Source organism: Stegostoma tigrinum, chromosome 2 (assembly GCF_030684315.1).
Source record: "Stegostoma tigrinum isolate sSteTig4 chromosome 2, sSteTig4.hap1, whole genome shotgun sequence".
NCBI classification, from domain to species: Eukaryota; Metazoa; Chordata; class Chondrichthyes; order Orectolobiformes; family Stegostomatidae; genus Stegostoma; species Stegostoma tigrinum.
Window position 1 is genome coordinate 88,078,601 of NC_081355.1, and position 24,555 is coordinate 88,103,155.

Below are 24,555 nucleotides of genomic sequence, written 5' to 3' on the forward strand. Positions count from 1 at the left end.
CCCAGGTTTGACTCACCTAATGTAAACATCCCCAGGCACTACAGGCAATTTAGCATGGCCAATCCACCTACCATGCACATCTTTGGATTGTGGGAGGAAACTGGAGCACCCGGAGGAAACTCACGCAGACACGGGAAGAACGTGCAAACTCCACACATACAGTCGCCTGAGGCTGGAAGCGAACCCAGGTCCCTGGTGCTGTGAGGCAACAGTGCTAATGACTGAGCCACCGTGCCACCCCCATCACACTATGAACTACAATGTTTTTTAGATTAGATTAGATTCCCTACAGTGTGGAAACAGGCCCTTCGGCCTAACAAGTCCACAATGCCCCTTGCAGCATCCCACCCAGACCCTCCAACCCACACACTCCTGAGCACACTGGCAATGTTTGGTTCTTCCATATGGATTAAAATTTATATATCTTCATTAGAAATTGTATATTTTCAATCGTTAACTTCTAAAACACACCGTACAGGAGAGATACATCACTGAATCCAGCTCTCCAGATCCTTACTATATCCAGAATAGTGTGGGCTGGGTAAAACCTAATGAAAAGGTCACAGTGAGCAGTAATACTCTGAATGTTCCTTCCTTTTGCGGGGGGAAGAGATACGTCTATGCTTCAGACCCATTCAGCATCTTTGGGATCTGTCTTCCATCGTTTGGAGTTAACAGGTGTCAACTGAGAGATAGGTCTGAACTAAAACAGTTCTAAAAAGAGACTAAGCATATACTCTATAATACCATACATTAAACATGGCCTGAAAATATCACAAAGGCATAAATACATTAAACATAATTAACTTCCTTACTTCGGTCACTATAGTCATCGACAAGAATGAGTTCTTTAAGGAGAACAGCGGGAGATGTTTCCAAAACACTGTGAATTGTGCGGAGAAGTGTAGACCAGGCCTCATTATAAAATGCAATAATGACAGAAGTGGTAGGAAGTTTCCTATAGTTGAACTTCCTTGCCCTGCATCTGAAATGAAGCAGAATTTCAATAGGGTCAAGAACAGCCTAAAAATTTAAGACAAAATATCTCTAAAACAAAGCTCACAACAGCAATGCGGAGGTTGTGTATGCAGCAATTTACTTCTGTTTTATGCAATACTTTCACTAACCGTCCAAGTTAAAGAGTTACTGCACTGCACTACACAAGCTTCCAGAACTCTCCCAATTTCAAGTGATAAATAATAAAAACAAGACAGAATCAAAAAAACACAGGACATTCAATCTTCCACCTCAAGCTTGAAAATTGTGCAAAAAAATGTTTTAATTCAACAGTTTAAGCATGGAACAAGGAAGAGTTGAATAACTAGAAAACACTCAACTACATTCTCAATCTCAAACATTTATTGAAGTCACGATCCACAACCACAAGGAGGAAGATAAATAACACAAACTAAAAGAGGTCATTACATCAGATGCCTTGGATTGCTCGTGTGCTTCGTTGCAAATTATTACGGATCAGCACTCCCAGTTCAAAACTGTTAACTTGCCAACTGGCTGAGAGAATAGAGTGAATGACAAAAAGCAATGAGAAAGAAATACTTTCCCAAACATTGTATGAAAAAAATATGCAGTTGAGGCTCTACTGGATAAAAAGAAAATCAGATTTACTTGCAAATCTATTTGAAAAGGTGTTTCTGAGTAGTAAACTATTTAATATTACATTCTTTAATATTGATTTGAATACTCTCCCCTAATAGTCATATTACATTCAATGTCTTTAGATTATTGACTTGTAACTTCTGATAAATCCACTTGTCACACAAAAAGATGATCTACTGTCTAACATTCAGTGATTCTTAGAATAAATTCTAGAACAAAAGAATGTGGTAAGATTTTTGACAAGATCACACATCGTGGGCTGGTCAGAAAATTAAAAGCCCGTAAGTTAGAAAGATGAGTGGGATTGGATTGGATTGAAAATTACATAACACCAATAGACCTGGATAGAATGGAGATGGAGAAGATGTTTCCTCTTGTTGGAGAGACTTGGACCCAAGGGCACAGCCTCAGGGTGAAGGGACGACCATTTACAACTGAGATGAGGAGGAATTTCTTGAACCAGAGGGTGGTTAATCTGTGGACTCATGGATGCATAAGGCTGTGTAGCCCAAGTCGTACAGTCATACAGTCATAACTAGTCCCGCTTGCCTGCATTTGGCCCATATCCCTCTAACCCTTTCCAATTCACGTACCTGTCCAAATGCTTTTTAAATGTTGTTACTGTACCTGCGTACACCACTTCCTCTGACAGTCGTTGAGTGTTTTTACAACAGAGATAGATGGGTTCTTCATTGGTAAGGGGATCAAGGACAGCAGGGAGAAAGCAGTAGAATGGGGAGTAGAAACATATCAGCCACGATCGAGTGATGAAGCAGACTCGATAGGGCAAATGGCCTAATGTTGTTCCTATATCTTAAGGTCTCAGATCCAAAGGAAAGTGGCATTTTGAATCCAAAACAGGCTCCATGATAGGGAGAAAGGCAATATTTAACAGGTCCTCCTGTAAACAGAAGGCTCTTTCCAATGGGGTTCCCACAAGGCTTAGTGCTTGGTCCCTTGTTTATCTAAAATTTCTAAATCTAAATGCAGATAGCACAAGTGAGAAGTTTGCAGATCACACAAAAAAAGGTTATAAGTTTGATGATGAAGAAGAAAGTGTGATACTGTAGTAAGGTATTAATATCCTGGGTAGAAAATTAACAAATAGAATCTAATGCAGATAAGCATGAGGTAATGCATTTACAGTGGTGCATTACACAAGGGAATACACAATAAATAACAGAATACAAGAATAGCAGAATGGAAGAAGATTGGAGTGCATATCCACAGATTCCTAAAAACAGCAGAACAAATGTATAAAACTGTTAAGCAGGCAATCAGGACACTTACCTGTATCAGGTAAAACACAACAGAAGAACAAGGAAGCTTTGCTCGACCATACAAAAATGCTAAAACAAGAACAGAAATTCCTGGAGAAACTCAGCAGGTCTAGCAGCATCAGCAGAGAGAAAGCAAAGTGAACGTTTCTAGTCCAGTGACCCATCAGTTCTGAAGAAGGGTGCCTGGACTCGAAATGTTACCTCTACTTTCTCTCCACAGATCCTATCAGACTTGCTGAATTTCTGTTGCAATTTCTGTTTTCATTTCAGATTTCCAGCATCCACAGTTCTTTGTCAGTGTAGCTAGGGGATAGCAAACAGCTCTGATCAGTGCACTACAGGAAAGTTGTGTTTTCATGAGTGAGAGTACAGAAGAAATTTATGAAAATGTTTTGACAAGCCAAAATTTTTAGCTAAGAGTAACAATTGGATGGCTGGTGTTGTTTCCTAGAAGAGGTGGAGGCAAGTTATAATTAAGGTGAATAAAATTAACAGAGTCAATTCAAAGTGGATAGGTAAACTCTATTTCCAAAGCAGAGAAGTCAAGAACCAGCAGGCATCAATTTCAAGAAATTGGCTAAAAGATAAATGGGAAGATAGGAGAAATATTTTCACCCAAAGTGAGGGAAGGATCAGAAACTAAATGTCCAAGACAGGATGGTGGAGACGGATATCTCAAATCACACCTTTTAAAAAAAGCTTCCATACCATCTACAGATTTATATACCACAAGACAGAAAGCAGAATAAGGTTGGTAAACTCTTCAAACAGAAAGACAGCACAGGCCAAGTGGCCTCGCTCCGTGACTTAATTTTTTCCCCAGGCAACTGAGCTCTTTCATTTCTCTTAGAGCCAGATTAAGTTAGGAACTCTGAAGAATGGAAGAAAACCAGAGGTACATTTCTCCATTTTCTCATTATCCAAAACACAGTCCCACAAGCACAGAAGGAACTAACCTACAATTCAAAGGATTGAGCCAATGTATAGTGGTGAGGTATTCTGCAACTCTGGTACTGATTTGTATTTTTTGGTGGACAATATTGGAATGATAGAATCCCTAGTGTGGAAGCAGGCCATTTGACCATTAAGTCCACACTGACCCTGCAAAGAGCATCCCACCCAGACCCACCCCCCTATCCTATCCCTGTGTCTGCAAATCCCTGCATAATATGAGCAATTTAGCATTTATACTTCATTCCAAATGAAAAAGAAATTCCTTTAGCAAATAAAGCACATTCCGTTAAAGTTCAGCAAGTTAAATTATTGCCATAAATTCAGTGAAACTCTTCAGTTTCCTTAACCATTTCAAATATGTGACTGTGAAATTAAAAGCACTGCATGGAGCAAGATATCCAGAACTGGAAACATTCGCACATTGCAAGACTGAGCACTTTCAGCAGTTGTTGAAAAGCTTGAAAAGTTCTTGCTCATGAATATCAAAAGCAAGTCTGGCGTAAAATACACACCCAAAATTTCAGACTTGTTTCACCCATTTATAGACTTGCTGTGTAATTCTAAGTTGTTTTGTTTTAGTTGAAAACACTTGCAGTTGTACCCTTATATGTTAGAATTGCCCTTTTCGGCTAGGTGTATTGAAATCATGACAGATTATCTATAATTTCACTGGTGATTTTGCTAGGCATTGTTCAGGGAGATAAAACCTCACTCCTACTAAGCAAAAGTTATACATGGGATTGATATAGATGAGAAACTTTATGATAGGAAGTCAGCTGTGATGAGCATCAAGTGATTCATTAAGCAATCTAAATTTGGAGCTGAGATGAAGAAACTTAGAAAGCAGCTCATTGATGGTCAATTGTCATGAAGAATGGCAGTCAACAATAATGCTAATTATTAACATCTTAGCATAACACATAGGTATTTTTTTCTGTTCATTTCAGTGGAAAACAGCAAACCATTTTTAAGTCACAGAATCAAGTTCAGAAAATTTAAAACAAATGCCCACATTTCCTTTAGATAATTAAGCATGGAATACTTAAATAAAACTCACTCAGCCATTCGATCATCCTTGATGTGGCGATGCAGTGATATTTTATCACTTACATAAACATTGATAGCATATCTTTCAACACTTTCCTCTTCTTTCTTTTTTTCATCAGCATTCAGCAGCAAATTTACAGCCTTACCCAGCTCCCCTGGACTGCTCAGATCAATATCAGGTTTTGCATATACTGGGCGCGACAAATCTTCAACTTCTTCAACATTAGAATAGGTTCTGTACTTTCTCTCCTCACGACTGCTCTGCCCAGCAGAGTTTTGAACAGTGGAGATTGACAGTTCTATGATGACATAAGCAATCCATAAAAAACTGATCAGAAGACAGGTCTTCCCCAGCCAAACCCACTTTAACTTCAAAGTGATCTTCATGATGACCTTGTGGAAATTGAGCAACAAGGTGTGGTTGGAATTTCTGTGGAGGAAAGTTGGAAATTAGGTAGTTAGTGAAACCCAACAATGATGGCAAAATACTGCAGATGTTGGAAACACAAAACAAACAGAGAATGCTGCAGAAACTCAACAGGTCTGGCAGCACCTGTGGAGAAACGGAGTGAAACCTAACAACTGAATAAACTGGCACACAAGGCGCAATCTAAAGATGCCATGAAGACGGTTAATATGGTTATCTACAAGATAATAAAATGTGAGGCTGGATGAACACAGCAGGCCAAGCAGCATCTCAGGAGCACAAGCTTTTGTGCTCCTGAGATGCTGCTTGGCCTGCTGTGTTCATCCAGCCTCACATTTTATTATCTTGGAATCTCCAGCATCTGCAGTTCCCATTATCCATGGTTATCTACAAATCAGGTTTCAGTTCATCCCAATTTTTTTTTCCTCACTTGTATGATTATTTTTATCCTTGTTACACTCAAACATGCTTTCTCAAACCAAAAGAAAAATTCACTTCTGAGCCTTTCGCAGTGGTGCCTTCCAGCAAATGAAAGAACTGTTGGTTTTCTGTTCGCATAAGAAACAATAAGATGTCACAAATTATCAACATACTGGGCAACAAGTATTTACCACTGTCTTGCTACTTCCTACAATTGGATCTTGTATGACTTCAAACCTGAAGCTACAGTTTTGAGACCTTTTTTGTCATATTTGTCTCCGAGATGAGGTGAAATTTCTTCACCCCGAGAGTGGTGAGCCTGTGAAATTCACTCCAACAGAAAACGGTCAAGCCAATACGTTGTACGATTTCAAGGAGAAATTGGGTACAGTTCTTGGGGTTAATGGGGTTCCAAAGAATATGGAGGAAAAGCAGGATCCGGCTACTGAGTTGGATGATCAACCAGGATTATAATGGAGGGTAGAGTAGGGTCAAAAGGCTGAATGGCCTACTATGGGAAAGCCACTCAAGAAAATGGTACTGTGCATCGCACTTTAATTGGGTGCAGATTCCACATTAATTAACTAGATTTACTGATAAAAACTAATTTCTGGTGCAACAATTGCTGTTAGGGCCTGTGCTTTCATTCTAGGTGCGCCCTTGACATCAGCGACTGCAGTAAGTTGATTGACCAATTGCACCCTGCAAAGTACCCTGCATTGACTTTCTATTTCACATCACCATTACTTCTAAAACAGCTTTGTCATTGCCTTTGTTCCCCCTCAACCCTCAGTCTCAGGTCAGAAGTTTAAAAATGCCACTAGCTTTTGAACTGCTGGAGGAAATACCGAATGGTAATTACTCAAAATATACATTGATACAGATATCCAAGTACTGTATTAAACAGTATTTCTTTTTTCAAAAAAACTGATTGCGTATTTGCTTTAACTTGGAGTTAAAACTGGCTTTTTACATGTTGTTGTGATTCAGCAGTGAAGTGTAAGAGCAACTCACAAAGCTGTCAGTTCTTTTCACATTGGTGACACTTCAACAAATAATGCATTTGATGCACAAGCACAACACTGATAGTTTCTATCCAGTACTCCATTAGTTACAATTCTAGCGTCTTCATACATGTAAAATAAGTTGTAGAACCCAAGTAGCTACTTCAGTGCCAAAATTGATTTCAACTCTATTGTTATGTTACAATGTTGTCCTATTGACTTTAGCAGTCTGTTAATTATTTACTGTGGAAAATCTTAAGAAAGTATTGTATTTATTAATTATATATGTTATCTTGATGGACATTAAAACATAACTGCAGTGACTTTCTGCAAAAGGTTTCCACAATTTGAATAAACGCTATAGACCAACAGATGCCACTTTTCTCTGGAATCATTTAACAGATATAGTCTGGGAAGCAAAGTACTTGCCATCTAGAGACATCTATGGAGGGATAAGTGAGATAATCTCATGGTTTACAACTCAACTTTCCCACTACTACTGGTATTTTGCATTTCCCTGTTGTGTATAATAGCATAATATCTCAGTGGATTATAAAAATGGCCATTCCCTATTTTTAGATGTTAAATGCATCTCATGGCAAATTACATTTCTGGACTCAAGCTAAAATGGAGCTAGGAGAAATGGGCTGGGATGCCCTCATTGATCACCTTGACAATGAAAGATCAAAAGTGTTTAGTCAATATAAACTGGCTTCATTGGGTGCTAAAGGCTAGCTGTCACATCATCAAAATCCCACTTGAGAAGAAGTGACATTATCAACTTCTCTGGATGTTGCAGGGAGTAACAACAAGGCGGCCTGCAGGATGGTATGGACAGCAGTTACCTCTCAGCAGGTTTTCAAGCTCAGGCTATTTCTCATGTACAAGTTGAACCATATCACAAAGATAAGGAATTTTTTTTAAGAAAACAAAAGAGCTCCAAGTGCCATTTTATCGACTCTGAAAAAAAGACTGATTGCAGTTTAAGTGTCTCCAGAAGAACAACCAGTTTACACTGAACACAAACCCATGTGAGCTTCCAGAATAGAAATTTATGATTATTTTCCTTTATGGGCTTATTTTTTCCAACTCTATTTCCCACACCCTATGATCACTTGCATGCCAGTTTATGTGTATGTCATAGGGCATGGAATGAGTTTTAACTTTTTATGATGTTATTCATTTAAGTGAATAAGCTTTTGTCTTCAAATAATAAAACAAACTCCTTAGTTTCTAAACTAAGAGTTCTGGTGAACTTGTTTCTTCATAGTTTCACACATGATCACATAAATGCTAAATTGAGAAGAGAATTTTTTTTAAAAATTGTAAGCTGTTACACCAACCTCGGCAGTGAAAAGAGAAGAACTTATTCACCCCTGCATACTTGGTCATAACACTGCATGTGGAATGGTCACTCCATAACCAGCATAAGAACTGTGGATCCACATCTTACACCTAGATCGCACGTTAAGCACATCTGCCATATATATGAAGGTATGACTATACAGTTCACACTAACAAGTTAACATTAAGACAGTATTTACTATTCCAACTAGAAATACAAATACTGCAGAAATGGTGATAGTGAGCAAATGAATAATTCACTTTTGCTTTACAAAAGTCACTGAATAGGACATCTCCCCCCCCCGCCACCTTACAGATGATAGATGTTAAACTACTAATATTGCTGCCTCTTGCAGGGACAGAACTGGAATGGACCTTGGAATTCGCAAATCCCTGACTCAGGAAGAGTGTTACGAACCAAAACAAGTATGAAGTTGCAGAAAATAAAAATAAATCTGCTGACTTACAAAAGACTCAGTCTACCTAGCTCATGAGTCCTAAACTAAATATTATTTTTCAGCCTACTCCTGCTTTAGTGTCAGCTGAAAAGTTCTTTTTCATCATGAAAATAGAATTGTTTCATTTACCATCTCTATACTCGTAGAGAAGCCAAAACCAGTGACTATCTGAAACATCTTAACACTGCCAACATATCCAGCAATGAATTGGTCTGGATTTTATAGACCTCCCCAAGAGACATCAACTTTTCACTACAACTTGTCTGTCCAAATTGCAGTACGACTAGTTTCTCTAGCCCAATTAGCAAATCACAAATGCCCTCTTTAAATGGTTGCGCACAATTTGAAAATAAAGGAATGCCAACAAAGTTTCCCCCTCCAACTCCAACCCCTTTGACTGATGCAGTGACATGAATTTAAAGGCAGGGTGGCTGAGGGGATGTTAGTTGTATGATAGAGATTAATCAGGTCAGTTCCATATTAATTCAGATGTTGGGCTCAACAGGCTGAGTCCGGATAAGGATGGGGGAAACGTGAGTAATTGAGGGTTCAGTTTTATAAATATCCTGGAGTGCAGTGATTGGAGAATGATGATGTTTTTGATAATATTTCCCAAGTACTGATCCGGCTAGGTAACTCGGAATTGTCTGAAGTATCTGACTCCAAAGCAGATTGCCAGTGCAGATCCCAAGGTAGATGTATTACAAATAAATACCACTGAGTCAGTTGCATCCAACTTTAGTTAGCACACTTTTGGAGTACTGTGTGCTGTTCTGGTCCCTACACTATAGGATGTGGAGGCTTTGGAGAAGATGCAGAAGAGACTTTCTAGGATGTTGCCAGGATTGGAGTGTATTCCTGTAAGAGGAGGTTGGACAAACTTGCAATTATTTTCACTAGTGTCAGAGGCCGAGGGGCACAACCATCTTCCCCCTGCTCAACTATTCAAGTATGTCACAGTTCTCTTTGATTTTTCAATTTACATCATTCTTCTCATCATGAATACAGAGTGTAAAGTACTCAGCTAAAACTTTATTTGCATCCTCTGGTTCTACTCTCAGTTTCCCACGTACGTCCCTAATGCATTTTGGTAAAAAGAACACGGAGACATGGCATTCAACAAAAACATTCTCTCCTCAAGGCTGTATAGGAGCAGAGAAACCCAAGTGTATATGCACAGATCAGGGTAATAAAGCACACAATATCCAAAGCTTTATTAATTAGGCATTAGAGTAAAAGAGCAAGAAGGTTATGCTGAACTTAATAGAAGATAATAGTTAGACCTCAGCAGGAGTATTTTGTGCAGTTCTGGCTGCCACTCGTCAGGAAGGATGCAAACCAGAGATGTACAGGAGTGGTTCCAGGGATTAGAAGCCTCAATTATGAGGATACATTTTAGAAGTTGGCAGTATTTCTCTTCCAGATGAGAAAGGTGAGGGGAAATTGATACAAGTCATGAATTTTCCAATCAGCATAGATAGGGTGAAACTGCTCCCACTTGTGAAAGGATGGAGAGTGCAAGATGGAGTTGGAAAGGTTGTGAAAGATATGTGTTTTGCAAAATAAGCAAATACAATTTGAGAAAAAAAATCTTTAGTACAGTAAAAGGCATAACGGTTTCTCCAAGTCACAGGGTAGACCCGACAAGCTGAATGGCCTCTTTTGGCTAACGAGTCTGCGATCTACAGGACTAAATATCTTAAAATACCACCATCCCACAAGGTGACAGTGAAATACTTCGCAGTGAGAGAGATAAAAGGAACGGCAGATGCTGGAAAATCTGAGATAACAAGTTGGATGAACACAGCAGGCCAAGCAGCATCTTAGGAGCAGGAAAGCTGACGTTTTGGGCCTAGACCCTTCATCAGTGTCTGGAACAACACCACCCTGGCATTTTTAGCTATGACAACTGAACTGCACAGCTCACTGAATGGCAACAGTAATAACTGCTGTGTGTTTCAGAAGTTGTATTGTTCCTCAATTCGATCTGTCAACAAATTTATTTGAAACAAAAAAAATTAAATACTTCTTTTTGACGTATGTCTGGACAATAATTGTCCTAAGGCTGTCTGACGCACAGTGGAATCTTCAATTTGAGCCAACTTTGGAAGAGATGTCAAGGGACGCAGAGGATAGCTTCTACGTGTTTTTTTAAACATGCTTTGCCCACCCCCCGCCCCAACCCGAGACATGCTATGACATGGCTTGCTGTTAACACAGTCAACCCATTTTCACCCACTTTCAGGCCTATTATCACATTACAGGGGTTTGCTTCCAGCACAAACTACCCACTGCGCTCAGCTCTCATTATCACTTATTCAGCTTCCCTTCTGTGGGCCTTCCATCCATAATCCCCTGGTTTACTTTCGTATCTCTATGTGCGCTCCATCTCCACCTACCCGCTCACCTCTCCCTCCCCAACTTACTCTTCAGCACTAACACCACTTTTTCTGGGAGTTGCTATTAGTTCTGAAAAAGGGTCACTGGACCCGAAACGTTAACCCTGCCTTCACCGCTATCCCCCCCCCACCCCACCCCTCCACACACACACACACACACACACGCTGAGTTTCGCCAGCGATTTCTGTTTGTGTTTGAGGTCTCGCAACAGCCGCAGTTGTTTGTTGGATTGGAGCGAGAAGAGGTCTGCAGTTGAGAGGGAAGCGGACGGGCGCGGCCTGGGCTGCCGCATCTCGGCGGGGAACCCCCCCCGTCCCGTTTGGTGCAAACCAAGTTCGCCGTGAGCAAAGTTTCAGGGTGCGGGGTATGACTGTGGTGGCGGCCGCTGGGAAAGAGCAGGAGAGAGACAGAGAGGCGGGCGGGGGTGGAAAGTGAAAGAAAGTGGAGAGGTTTCACACTCACCCGAACCGAACTGGCGGCCAGTCTACATTCCGGCGAAATAAAAAGGCGAGCGTCCGCTCAAGCCGAGGCGCAACTGGTAGCGGGGGGAGAGAGAGAGTGAGAGTCGAGCTTGGTCTGCACCAGGAAGTCCTGGTCCCTCACACACTGAACGTCAACTACACACAGCCGCGCCGTAGGCCACCCCCACCCTAAAGGGATCCTACCTCTGTCTATTGCTCCCCAGCGCTTATCTACGCCTGTTCACAAACTTAGCGTAACTCCTTCATAAGCAAAATAAAAACAGACCCGCTGGAAAATCTCAGGTCTGGCAGCATCTGTGGAGAGAAGTCAGAGTCACCCTCCCTCAGAACTGTGTTAACTCTGATTTCTCTTCACAGGTGCTGCCAGACCTGCTGAGATTTTCCAGCATCAGCAGTTCTTTCGGTTCTTTTTAATGATTCCATCTTCACTCCCCCATTTCTTTCACCATATTTCTCCCCACCCCAGGGAGAAGGGTAAATTATTGCACATCCCTGAGTTCACACACAGATCTTGAGGTGGATGAAGTAACTCCACACAGGCCAATATCATGTCACTAGTTATTTACACGTGCACTGGTGCTCAACACAGATCTGGCTTCCTCAGGATGAATGAACTGCTGACACGCCTGTTTATAACTGTCAGCCAGGCCTCCCTGATCAGACCAGGTTAACAGGCCCAATCAGGGAACTCACGTTCTAGGAGGTCCACCTGCCTGACCTTGTTACAATCATTGTAGTGGGGAATTCAGAATATCGACGGAGGATATATGACTTGCTGGTAAAAACTGCACTGGAAGTGGATTCTGTTCTGACAGCATTTCTATGGCTTTCTTAAAGCCACAGGGGTCGTTAGGAGAAACCTGAAGGTTAAGCTTGAGCAGTTCTGAAGTGCATCTGATAGCTACTGCATTCAGGTAACCAAGTTTTCAAAAGGGAGCCCTGAAAGAAACTGGCGAATATGTCATACTGGTCTGACTCATATTGTATACTTCAAAATGGAGGTCCGGTACAACGAGCACATTCATTTCCAAGTATTACTGGTCTTTCAGGGCACCTGGAGGGAATGCTCCCTCACTGCACAAATTGCACAGTGCAGTTGATGTAGTTTATATAGATTTCAGCAAAGCCTTTGACAAGTTCTCAAAGGGAAGATTGGTCCAATATTGGCTTAGTGTCAGGAGACAAAGGCTGGTGGTACAAGGCTGCTTGTGTGACTGGAGCCTGGTGCCCATTGACGTACCACAGGGATGAGTGCTGAGTCCCTTGTTTGTGATATGTATATAAAAGATCGATGAGAAAGTGGGGGGACATGGGTGGTGATAACTAAGTTTGCGGATGACATGAAGATTGCTCACGTGGTTAATAGTGAGGGCAGAGGTCTTAGTTAAAAGGAAGATATAGGCAGATTGGTCAGATGGGCAGATCAGTGATAGAATAAATTTAATCCTGAAAAAAATGTGAGGTGATGCATTTCAGACAAAGTAACAAGACAAGTAAGGAAGTACTCAATGAATTACAAGACACTAGGAACCTCAGAGAAATCTTGGGATGTTTGTCTGCTGATCCCTGAAAGCAGCAGTACAGCTTAATAGGATGGTTAAGAAGGCATATGGGATGCTTGTCTTTATCAGTCATGACCTAAATTTAAAAAAAGCAGGAGATTATGTTGGAGCTGTACAAAAGTTTGGTTGTGTCACAGCTGGAGTACGATATGCAGTTATGGTCACCACACCATAAGAAAGATGTGATTACACTGAAGGGAGTGCAGAGGAGCGTCACCAGGATGCTGCCTGCTGTTGGAGCATTTTCTCCAAGATGAGGCTGGGGATAGGCTCCAGTTGTTTTCTTCAGAGCTGAGAAAATTGAGGAGAGGCCTGATTGAGGTAGACAAGATTATGAAAGGCACAGACTGGAGGAATAAAAAGCAGCTGTTCCACTACGTTAAATGTTCAATAACACGTAGACATAATTTTAAAGTAAAAGGCAGGAGGTTTAATAGTGAGGCTACTCCTCCTGGACACCACCCCAAGGCCTCTGACCCTCCCTCGATCTCTTCATCTCCAACTGCCTTTGAGACCTCAATCGCCTCAACCTCTCCACCCCTTTCCCCCACTCCAACCTCTCCCCCACAGAACATGCAGCCCTCTGCTCCCTCCACTCCAACCCCAACCTCATCATAAAATGCACGGACAAGGGAGGCATAGTTGGAGCATGGCGCACTGACCTCTACATGGCCGAGGCCAGGCGCCAATTCTCCGACACCTCCTCTTACCACCCCCTCAATCATGACCCCACCCCTGACCAACAAACCATCATCTCCCAAACCATCTACAAGCTCATTACCTCAGGTGACCTCCCAGCCACAGCCTCCAACCTTATCGTTTCCCAACCCCGCACCGCCCACTTCTATCTCCTTCCCAAAATCCACAAACCTGCCTGCCCTGGTCAACCCATTGTCTCCATCTGCTCCTGCCCCATCAAACTTATCTCCACCCATCTCGACTCCATTTTCTCCCCCTTGGTTCAGGAACTCCCTAACTACATCTGTGACACCACCCACGCCCTTCACCTCCTCCAGATTTCCAATTCCCCAGTCCCCAACACCTCACCTTTACCATGGACGTCCAGTCCCTATACACCTGTATTCCCCATGCAGATGGCTTAAAGGCCCTCCGCTTCTTCCTGTCCTGCAAGGCCAACCAGTCCCCTCCATTGACAGCCTCATCCGCTTAGCCGAACTCGTCCTCACCTTCAACAACTTCTCTTTCAATTCCTCCTACTTCCTACAGACAAAGGGGGTGGCCATGGGTACCCGGACAGACCCAAGCTATGCCTGCCTCTTTGTAGGTTACATGGAACAATCCCTCTTCCCGTACCTACACTGGCCCTAAACCCCACCTCTTCCTCCATTACATTGATGACTGTATCGGTGCCGCCTTGTCCTCCCACAAGGAGCTCGAACAGTTCATCCACTTCACCAACACCTTCCACCCCAACCTTAAGTTTATCTTGACCATTTCTAATACCTCTGTCTCCTTCCTGGACCTCTCTGTCTCCATCTCTGGCAATCACCTTGAAACTGATATCTATTTCAAGCCCACCGACTCCCACAGCTACCTAGAATACACTTCCTCCCACCTACTTTCCTGCAAAAAATGTCATCCCCTATTCCCAATTCCTTCACCTCCACTGCATCTGCTCCCAGGATGAGGCATTCCATTCCCGTACATCTCAGATGTACTCGTTTTTCAAGGACCGCAACTTTCCCCCCTCAGTGGTCAAGAATGCCCTCGACCATGTTTCCGACATTTACCGCAACTCATCCCTCATACTACCTCCCCACAATAACAATGAAAACAGATGTGCTACACCTGCCCCTACACCTTCCCCCTCACCCCCATCCCAGGCCCCAAGAAGACTTTCCACATCAAGCAGATGTCCACCTGCACATCTGCTAATGCGGTATACTGCATCTGTTGTTCCTGTTGTGGCCTCCTCTACATCAGGGAAACCAAGCGGTGGCTTGGGGAGCACCTTGCAAAATACCTACGCACCTCCCAACCAGGAACAATTTCAACTCCCCCTCCCATTCCTCAGACGACATATCTGGGTCTCCTACACTGCCACAATGATGCCACCCGAAGGTTGCAGGAACAGCAACTCATATTCCGCTTGGGAACTCTGCAGCCCCATGGTATCAATGTGATCTTCACAAGCTTCAAAATCTCCCCTCCCCCTACCGCATCCCAAAATCAGCCCAGCTCGTCCCCACCTCCCTAACCTGTTCTTCCTCTCACCTATCCCCTCCTTCCACCTCAAGTCCCACCCCCATCTCCTACCTACTAACCTCATCCCGCCCCCCCCGATCTGTCCGTCCTCCCTGGACTGAGTTATCTCCTCCCTACCTCCCCATCTACACTTACCTTTACTGGCTCCTTCCCCACGTCTTTGACCTGTCTGTCTCCTCTCCACCTATCTTCTTCTCTATCCATCTTCTATCTGTCTCCCCCTTTCTCCCTATTTAATTCAGAATCCCTTTCTGTTCCTTCATTTCTGAAGAAGGGTCTAAGCCCAAAATGTGAGCCTTCCTGCTCCTCTCATGCTGCTTGGCCTGCTGTGTTCATCCAGCTCTACACCTTGTTAGTGGTGGTTTGAGGAAACACTTTTTCACCCTGAGCATCATGGCAATCTGGAATGCACTACCTAGGAAAACTGTAAAGGATGGAAACCTCACAATCTTTAAAACATACGTGAATGAGCCCTTGGAATGTTATAACATCCAAGGCTATGGTCTACGTGCTGGAAAGTGGAACGAGTGTAAATAGTGTGGTGCAGACCCGAAGGGCCGAAGAGCTTCTTCTGTGCTCGATTACTTTATGATTTTCTTTGCAGCATCTCAAATGCAGCACTTTCAAAGTTTTTGCATTGTTTACTACACAGACAAGTGAAGATGCCACAAATTGGTACTTTGTCTTCTTTACAAAATTGATTCCCTGTCAAATCCTAAGGAAGCCATACTCTGTGGATGCAAACAACTCAAGACATGCACCCTTCATTCCCTGTCTCTTACCTTGAGATCTTTCCACACATTATCCGCAAATGTGATGCTATGCTGCACGGTAAAGTGGACACAAAGCGCACCAACTGTGGGACAAAGCAGATACAGACTGTGCAAACTATGGGACAAAGTGGCAGAACTGGGATGCATGTTATTTCTTAACTGCAGAATAAATAGAAAAGCTGAAAACTATGATTTTCAATCATTTCAAGGAAATGGTCAGAACACCAGGGCATGTACTGAACAATGAACTGAAATGACTTCTCAACATGGAAACAGACCCTTCGGTCCAATCCATCCATGCTGACCAGATAGCCCATATAAATCTAGTCCCATTTGACAGCAATTTGACCCATATCACTTTAAACACTTACAATTCATATACCCATTCAGATACCTTTTAAATGTTGTAATTTTACCTGCCTCCACCACTTCCTCTGGCAGCTCATTCCATTCACACATGACACTCTGCATGAAAAAGTTGCCCCTTAGGTCCCTTTTAAATCTCTCCCCGTTTACCTTAAACCTGTGCCCTGTAGTTTTGGACTCCTGCATCTGGGGGAAAAGACCTTGTCTATTTACTCTATCCATGCCCCTCATGATTTTATAAACCTCTATGAAGTCACCCCTCAGCCTCCAACACTCCAGGGAAATTAGCCCCAGCCTGTTCAGCATCCCCGGGAGTCTTTGTTCAGCAACACTCCCCAGAACCTTACCATTAAGTGTGTAAACACTGCCCTGACTTGCCTTTCCAAAATGCAGCACCTCACATTTATTTGAATTAAACTCCATCTGCCACTCCTTGACCCATCGGCCTTTCTGATCAAGATCCCATTGTACACTGAGGTAACCTTCTTCGCTGTCCACTACACCTCCAATTTTGGTGTCATCTGCAAACTTACTAACCATATCTCCTATGTTCACATTCAAATCACTTGTATCAATGATGAAAAGCAGTGGATCCAGCACTGAAATTTGTGGCACACTGGTGGTGACAGGCCTCCAGTCTGAAAAGCAACCCTCCGCCACCAGCTTCTGTTTTCCAACTTCGAGCCAGTTCTGTATCCAAATTGCTAGTTCTTCCTGCATTCCCTGTGATCTAACCTTGGTAATCAGTCTACCATGTGGAACCTTGTTGAATACCTAACTTAAGTAAATATAGATCATGTCCACCACTGTTCTATTAGTTTGTAAGCCATTATGGATATTTTAGTTATACTAAATTATAAATCAATTTTTCTATTATATTCTTCTCTGTCAAGATCGCTGACCCATATGTTGACCAGGAAAGAGTTTCAAAAGAATACTATATCCCTGCTGTACCACTCTGTATCTTAGTTGAGAGACAGGCACAAAATATTACTGTTTACAGAATAGAATTCCTACAGTGTGGAAACGGGCCATTTGGCCCAACAAGTCTACACCAAACCTCAGAGCACCCCCCCCTCCCCCCCAGACCCAATAACTCACCTAATCTACACCCCCTGAACACTATGGGCAATTTAGCATGGCCAATCCACCTAGCCTGCCCACCTTTGGAATGTGAGAGGAAACCGGAGCACCCAGAGGAAACCCACACAGACACAGGGAGAATGTGCAAACTCCACACAGACAGTCACCTGAGGCTAGAATTGAACCTGGGTCCCTCGCGCTGTGAGGCAGCAGCACTAACCACCATGCCACCAGTTCCTTCATCTTACCTTTGAGAAAGATCCAGGAATGGACTGCATAGCTAACGTTGTAAAATTACATCATGTATAAATGAAACAATGAACTCTGTCATGATGTGTTACTGAAAAGTCATCTGACAGGAATGATCCTGGAGGCCTTTATTCATCTAATTATAGGTTGTAACCCACTCTTTCTTCATAGCTCATTATAATATCAGGTAATTATGTTTGCTATGCAAGTGGTTCAGTGAAACATTTCTTTTAAAATAAATCATGCAACATAGAGGCTGGCAATTTACAGTGAAAATAACTGGAGCAACTACCCTCCATCAGAATGGTAGGTAAAGTAGATGGCAAATGCAGAGTTACATGTTCTGCAATGTTCAAAATGGATTGTACATGCCTTCTTAATCTCTCCTGTGGGTCTGACCTGATGCCTGAGGAACTTTCGTTCCCCAAGATAGTAAAGTATCAGGTCTTTGAAAGACTAAAATAGAATATTGTTCAACTGCTGTCAGGCATCATGAAACAATCATTCACGTTAACATAAGTAAATTTACAGAGTGAAATAAATAAATCTAATAAATGCTGCACCATAAAAAGTGCATGTTTTCTGTAAGATATGAATACTTAGACATTAACACCTCTAGCATTATGGCATGAGAGTTGTCTCCAAAGGCTTACACTATTAAGAAATAAATTGACTGTGTAAATCGCAGACTGCTGATGTTTTTTTTGCTTTAACTAGGAAGCCTGGGTGCTTTCTTTATGTCAACTTCATAAACAATTGATTCTGTTTCTCAAAGTAAATTGTTTAAAGTTTTGTACGGGAATGATCAAGGACCCCTGACAACTGAAATAAATACCTCAGCTATCCATTGTTCTTAGTTGTAGTTAAATTTATTTAAGTCTAGATCTATTGAGTTATCCCATTGAATCACAATGTTATTGAAAGGAAAATGCGTGTGCTTACCAGCAGCTCTTATTCTGTTTAATGATGCTAAATGGTTGCTTGGGATTATCTTGTCCAGAATCTTCATTATTGTGACATTATAAAGTTCTAATCCATTCAAAGAATGAAGATGGCTATTACCTGTAGAGTGCTGTGCTATCTATTTTGTCACATCAGTGGATATGATGGTAAAGGTCTTAGTCCCTGAATGACCAATAATAAATAATTTCAACATTACTCTCAAATTACATTTCTTTCTCAGAAATTATGAACTGGAGCAAACCATTCCATCCCTTGAGTGTGTTTTATTATTTAGTTGGATTTTGGCAGATGTTTTTATCTCTTGTTTTTACTCCATGTCCATTAATACCTTTTAAAAACAAAAGAATATCAACTTAGTTTAAAATTTACAATTTAACGTGCATAAATTGTCATTTGCAGGGTTAATGTCCAAACCTCTTTCCAGCTGTTTGTGTATTCTCACTGCTGGCTACAAACATCACACCTTGGCACACTCTGTGTGCCAATTAATTTCATCCCTGAAAGTTCTGTCTCCACTTCTTAGTATACACTACCTACTTCTAGACTCATCAACTAGTGGATATAGTTTATCTCAATCTACCCAATCTGTTCTCTAAATATCTTTAAAATTTCAATCAAATCACATTTTGAACCTTCTAAATTCCAGTTTGTGTAATATGTTCTTGTAATTTAACCTTTGGAGTTAGTTTACAGAGGTGTATCCTTCTGTAAACCATCCCTTGGCTCCTGTTTATCTGCACATTGTTGGAACCCACAGCTAGACAAACGAGGTTCATGAAAGTTCTGATGAAAAGTCATCTAGACTTGAAATGTTAGCTTGCTGTTTCTCCATGGATGCTATCTGACCCATTGTGATTTTCAGCATTTTTTGTTTTCAGTAGGGTTCATCAATGGCATAAAATTCCTTCCCTGGGTTTGAAAACAGTTTCTCCCCCCCCCCCCCATTTCAGTCCATTGTTTTGAAAATGAACAGAACTAAAAATACTCAGCCTTTGTAATGTGCTAGTGGTCTGTAACATAGTCAGCATTTGGTGTGACTCAAATATGCAGGATAGTCTTTATGTCAACATGTACATCAAGATGTAATCTCTGCAGTGCGAGTGTGCACAGCAGAGATGGTGTTGAAGGAAACTTTTTGTTGAAAAAAGATGTTGATTATGCACAGCTGCTTTTCTACACAAGTGCCAGAAGTAGGCAAATGTTTTCATTGCAGTTCTCAACACCATGGTTTCCCTTCCGTGGCTGACTGTCACAACCAATTATTGCATTGAAATTGCCAAGGACCACAAATTTTGTTCTCAGGCGAGTCATTCCAGATGAGTTAACAGAGATCTCTGGAGAACTCACTTTATTAGTACGGTAGCCTTTAGGATGAGAGCTTAAACACTGAGGAGCATATCTTGCTGCCAGCCTTGGGAGACAGAAAAATCATGTGTTCAGCCTGGACAATTAATAGGTTTGAGAATTTAATGATGACAGTTTTCTTCACCACACAGCTGATACTGAAGAGAGTTTGATCACCTTGAGATAAATCTGACAGGAGGATGTAGAAATTATTGTGTTCTGTCAAACTGCCTTGCTCAAAAATGGATGCTGTTTTGATGTCTAATCTGGCTAGCTTATTGGACCTCAAGAGCCAGGTTTCACTGGGAATGATTGGTGTCTTCAGAGTTGAGCAATGTTCTCATGTTCCAATGGATGAGTTTCTGAACTTTTCTTCTTTTCACACTTTCTTGATGTGAGGTTAGGAACTTGTGTTTTCTTCTCTGTCACAATTTCCCTGCGTAAGAGATGCGTTGACCACAACAAGCCAGCTGGGTGATGGGCAGACCAGCAGTTGTTTTGAAACCCCCCTTGCCCTCCAATTCAGGAGCACACAGCTATGTCCTTCAAAAATATTGTGTGGCCATGAGGGTGCTACTGAATGATGACATCACCTCTAGATCACGAACAAATGGTCAATATCCTGAGCTGCACACAGGATTGGAATTACAGCTCTCAGCACCATCCTATTTTTGCTCAAATTATGTTGTAGTTAGGCTGGACCATTTTCCTCCTACCCGCACAAGGGAGCTTTAAGGTGGAATACAGTTTGCACTGACTGATTCCACACAAAGTCTGGAGCTCATCTGCCATGACCTGATGAATTAGGCCTGAGGGCTCAAACCAGAGGTTTGAAGTCAGAAATTGATCCCCTCTGTGGGTTACCAACCAAGGCTTGAAGGAACCCTTCTTCCTTTGTTGATTTCTCCATAGCTACGAATCAATAACTGTAATCGATAGGATATACACTTTTGGTCACTTTGCACTGCTTGGAATACTCCTGCTCTGGTCATTATCTTTATCAGCAAACAGTTCCTCCCAGATGATCTCATGGTCATTATGTTTTGCCTATCAGCTGACAGAGTGTGCCAAGGTGTGATGTTTGTAGCCAGCAGTGAGAATTGGGTGTAGATGAAGTCCAGTGATTGCAGTCCATCCTGCGATGCTGCCTTAAGATAGTGCCTCTGTCTGAACACCCCCAACACATTAAAGCTGTAGTACTGATTAATTCCAATGAGGTCATCACATTCTGCAGCAAGAAGAACTGAGACTGAATTGATGAAAATGACAAAGAAGTCCAAAATCTGGAAGCAATAAAAAGATCAGCTGATCAGGCTCAGCTGACTCAGACTTGCACCCTTCAACATAAACTGAAGAACATCTAAGAGATAATGGGAACTGCAGATGCTGGAGAATTCCAAGATAATAAAATGTGAGGCTGGATGAACACAGCAGGCCAAGCAGCATCTCAGGAGCACAAAAGCTGATGTTTCGGGCCTAGGCTCTCTGATGAAGGGTCTAGGCCCGAAACGTCAGCTTTTGTGCTCCTGAGATGCTGCTTGGCCTGCTGTGTTCATCCAGCCTCATATTTTATTATCCTGAAGAACATCTAAATTGGCTTGACGCATTCCATGGGCAAAAAAAATACTCAATCATTGATACTGGTGAAAGAAGAAGATTCTGCGAAACGCTAATAGCCACCTATGGGCCAGCTTATCAAACAAAAAGGTTCCAGTGGAGTGTAATTGATCAGACAGCACACACAAATAAGGAGTCAAGTCCGAGATCACTGGTCAGAGCAATTTAACATATGCTTCATTACTAAGTACACAGCACATCATAACACCATCAACTGCATCCAGCAGCAGTGAATTCAATGACAGCCCAAATCTGAAGGAAATTGTGACCATAAGCAACCAGATGAAAGGTATGGTTTCACTGAGGTCAATGGAATTCGGCCTTCTGCTTGAAGCATGGTGAACCACCTGACATATCAAGTTCCATGAGATTTTTATGGTTGGGATCAAGGCAGGATACACTTGATTTTTGGAATGCCATTATCGTCATCATGTTCAAAAACAAAGGAGAAGGGTCAAACTGCTCCAAATACCGTAGGATCAGTATTCCCTCTAACTTTCTTTCCAGCTGTGTGTGCCTGTAAGGACTGGAATCAGCAGACACTGAGTGCTATGCACAGAAGCTTTGGGTGCTATACTCACAATTACAGCCACATAGCGTATAGGGAATGTGTGGATTCACTCACCTTTCTATTGCTGTAAAGATCCTGGATAGGCATGGTTTTCCACCCGTAATGCAATCAACAAATGTATAGAATTGGACCCCATATACAAACCCATACAGATCAAAACCGAAAACGACACTCCTCACATAAGAGACTGGCCGGTATAAATTCCAAGCAGAGTAGAATAACACCACTTCATCGGAGGCTTCACTAATTATGTCACCTCGCATGATCACGAAACTTCTGAATGAGAACAAGCCAGCTTGGCGAGCAAGTTAACAACCCCATGATTGTGCCTACCATTGTGGATTCAAACCCTCCCAGAAAGCCAATGCGGTTTGCACATCACAATGCGGTCTGCACATCACTTTTGAAGACATCAGCAATGCACTCAATGTTATGAGACGGGTCAAATTTGGAAAACCCTTGAAAAATGTAGATACCGTCCCAGGTTCCTGGTCTTCATGAAAATCAGCGTGGACAAGTCAAGCACAACAGCAACTTATCAAATCCCTTCACAATGTCCAATGACATGATGCAGGAATACATACAGGACCTGGCCTTATTCATACTTCTTCAGCTTGATGCATGAGCAACAAACATAAAATCTATAGGAATGTACTTACATACACTTCCATACTGATGGAGATCTTTTCAAGCTTACACAAAGACCACAGGAATACTTATCGTGGCTGCTTTCAGACCAACTCACACACTCCCTCAGTCTTCAAGGAATTCAGAGCTTAGGAACACCTATGACTTGCATGCTTCTTCTAGGTTACTTTGCATTCAGGGACTCTTTGCAACTACACAGGCTGCATCTCATGGCTGTTCGCTTGCTTCCTCAGTATTCACGCTGTTTATGCTGACTTGGAGACTGCCAACCTCTGTGGCTTGCATTGCTTCATAGTGCTGAGAGTGAAGCAGGAGAGTTGTCATTTTTCAGAACACTGAACTGTCAAGTTGCGGGTGGCCCTGTAGATGTGCCGTAGCAGAAAGAATATGGTGACACTTAGCCTTGCAGAGCGCAGAAGGTCATTAATTATCTCTTGGCACCATTGTGCATTACAGTTGACCTTGCAGATCACACTGACACAGGACACTATCTGTTTCCAAGCTGGTGTTGCCTTCTTTGGCAGTCTGGAGGAAACAGTACTACCTCTCGTGACTACTTCACCCTTAAGCACCTCCAGGTCTTCGTCAGTGAAAACAGGGTTACAATTTCCCTTTCTGAACCACCTACTCAGTAATAACAATCTGCTAGCACACTGTGAGAGGCGTTTCCTAGTTTGCAACCACCAAATTGCTGTGGAAAAAGGGTTTAACTATACAGCACCAATGACATGAATGTCAGTAGTTCCAGCAGCAGTGAGCACTTCCATCATTCCAGTCAGATAATTGCATGAGCTGGGAGCTATCCGTTGAGTAATTAGAGAGCTGAAGCAAAGGTGATTTGCGTGAGTAAAGTCAAACCAGGCCACAGTGAACCATCCACGAGGAATCTCAGTGAATAATCACTTTACCAAAATTTGGGATAATTCAGCCTTATATTGGTTTTAAAATCTTGATCTCCATTCCATAATCCCAGATAAACACATCAACTGATACCACAATCGTTACTATTCATTCCAATGTCCTTGTGCGTTTAATAAAACTAATTTTTCATTTACCAGGTTACTGTCAATTCCCAAGCCATTAGAATATATACATATATAAGTAAAACATTATAAATGTTCACTTGTTCTTTACTGTGCATAATATTTTACAAGTTAACCCACCAAAACATCTGAATAATATTTCCAAACATCTTTTCCCAAAGTCAAGTCGTATTGTTACCTAATAATATGCTCAATTTATTTCTCTTCAAGTCAAAAATACTTCCTTGATACTCAGAATTCCATAACTGCCTGAACTGATTTTCATTAAATTTTCCTTTACAATTGAAGATTCTATCCATCCCTTTTCAATGCAAATAAATCCCCTTTCCCTTTAAGCACATGGAACAGCCATTGACATCAATCTCACTTATCAATTTAAATTCCAGAAACAATTAAGTCCAGGCTTGACATTTTAAATACCAATTTATCAATTTAGGGATCAGCCAACTACAACTACTTTATGATCTAGGGATATCATAATTTCCCCCTCACAACCATAGGGTAACTCCATGGTTGACATGACTGAATTACTTTTATGCTGATCAAACTTAGATAATTATCTTAGACTGACTCTTTATTTTTGATTCGCAATCTACAGTCCAAGATACCTAACCACATGATTACATCTTAATGAGATTTTCCAAACAAGATTTGGCAGTAATAGTTTATTGCTGAAT

At 41.8% G+C, this 24,555-nt stretch overlaps 1 protein-coding gene across 2 annotated transcripts in view; it reads right to left on the bottom strand.

The window, feature by feature from the left end:
* The window catches only part of poc1bl (POC1 centriolar protein homolog B (Chlamydomonas), like), a 104,980-nt gene that overhangs the window by 42,254 nt on the left and 38,171 nt on the right, over nt 1–24,555 (bottom strand). Inside the window, exons 1-3 of one of the 2 annotated variants that reach the window (XM_059655244.1) lie at nt 11,414–11,607; nt 4,909–5,328; nt 816–985 (exon numbers count right to left, since the gene is read on the bottom strand). In XM_059655244.1, the coding sequence (XP_059511227.1) occupies nt 816–985; nt 4,909–5,285 (547 nt within the window). In that variant the 5' untranslated portion in view covers nt 5,286–5,328; nt 11,414–11,607. Of the gene's footprint in view, nt 1–815; nt 986–4,908; nt 5,329–11,413; nt 11,608–24,555 lie in introns of those variants that run through there. The other variant, XM_059655245.1, reaches the window with a different exon arrangement.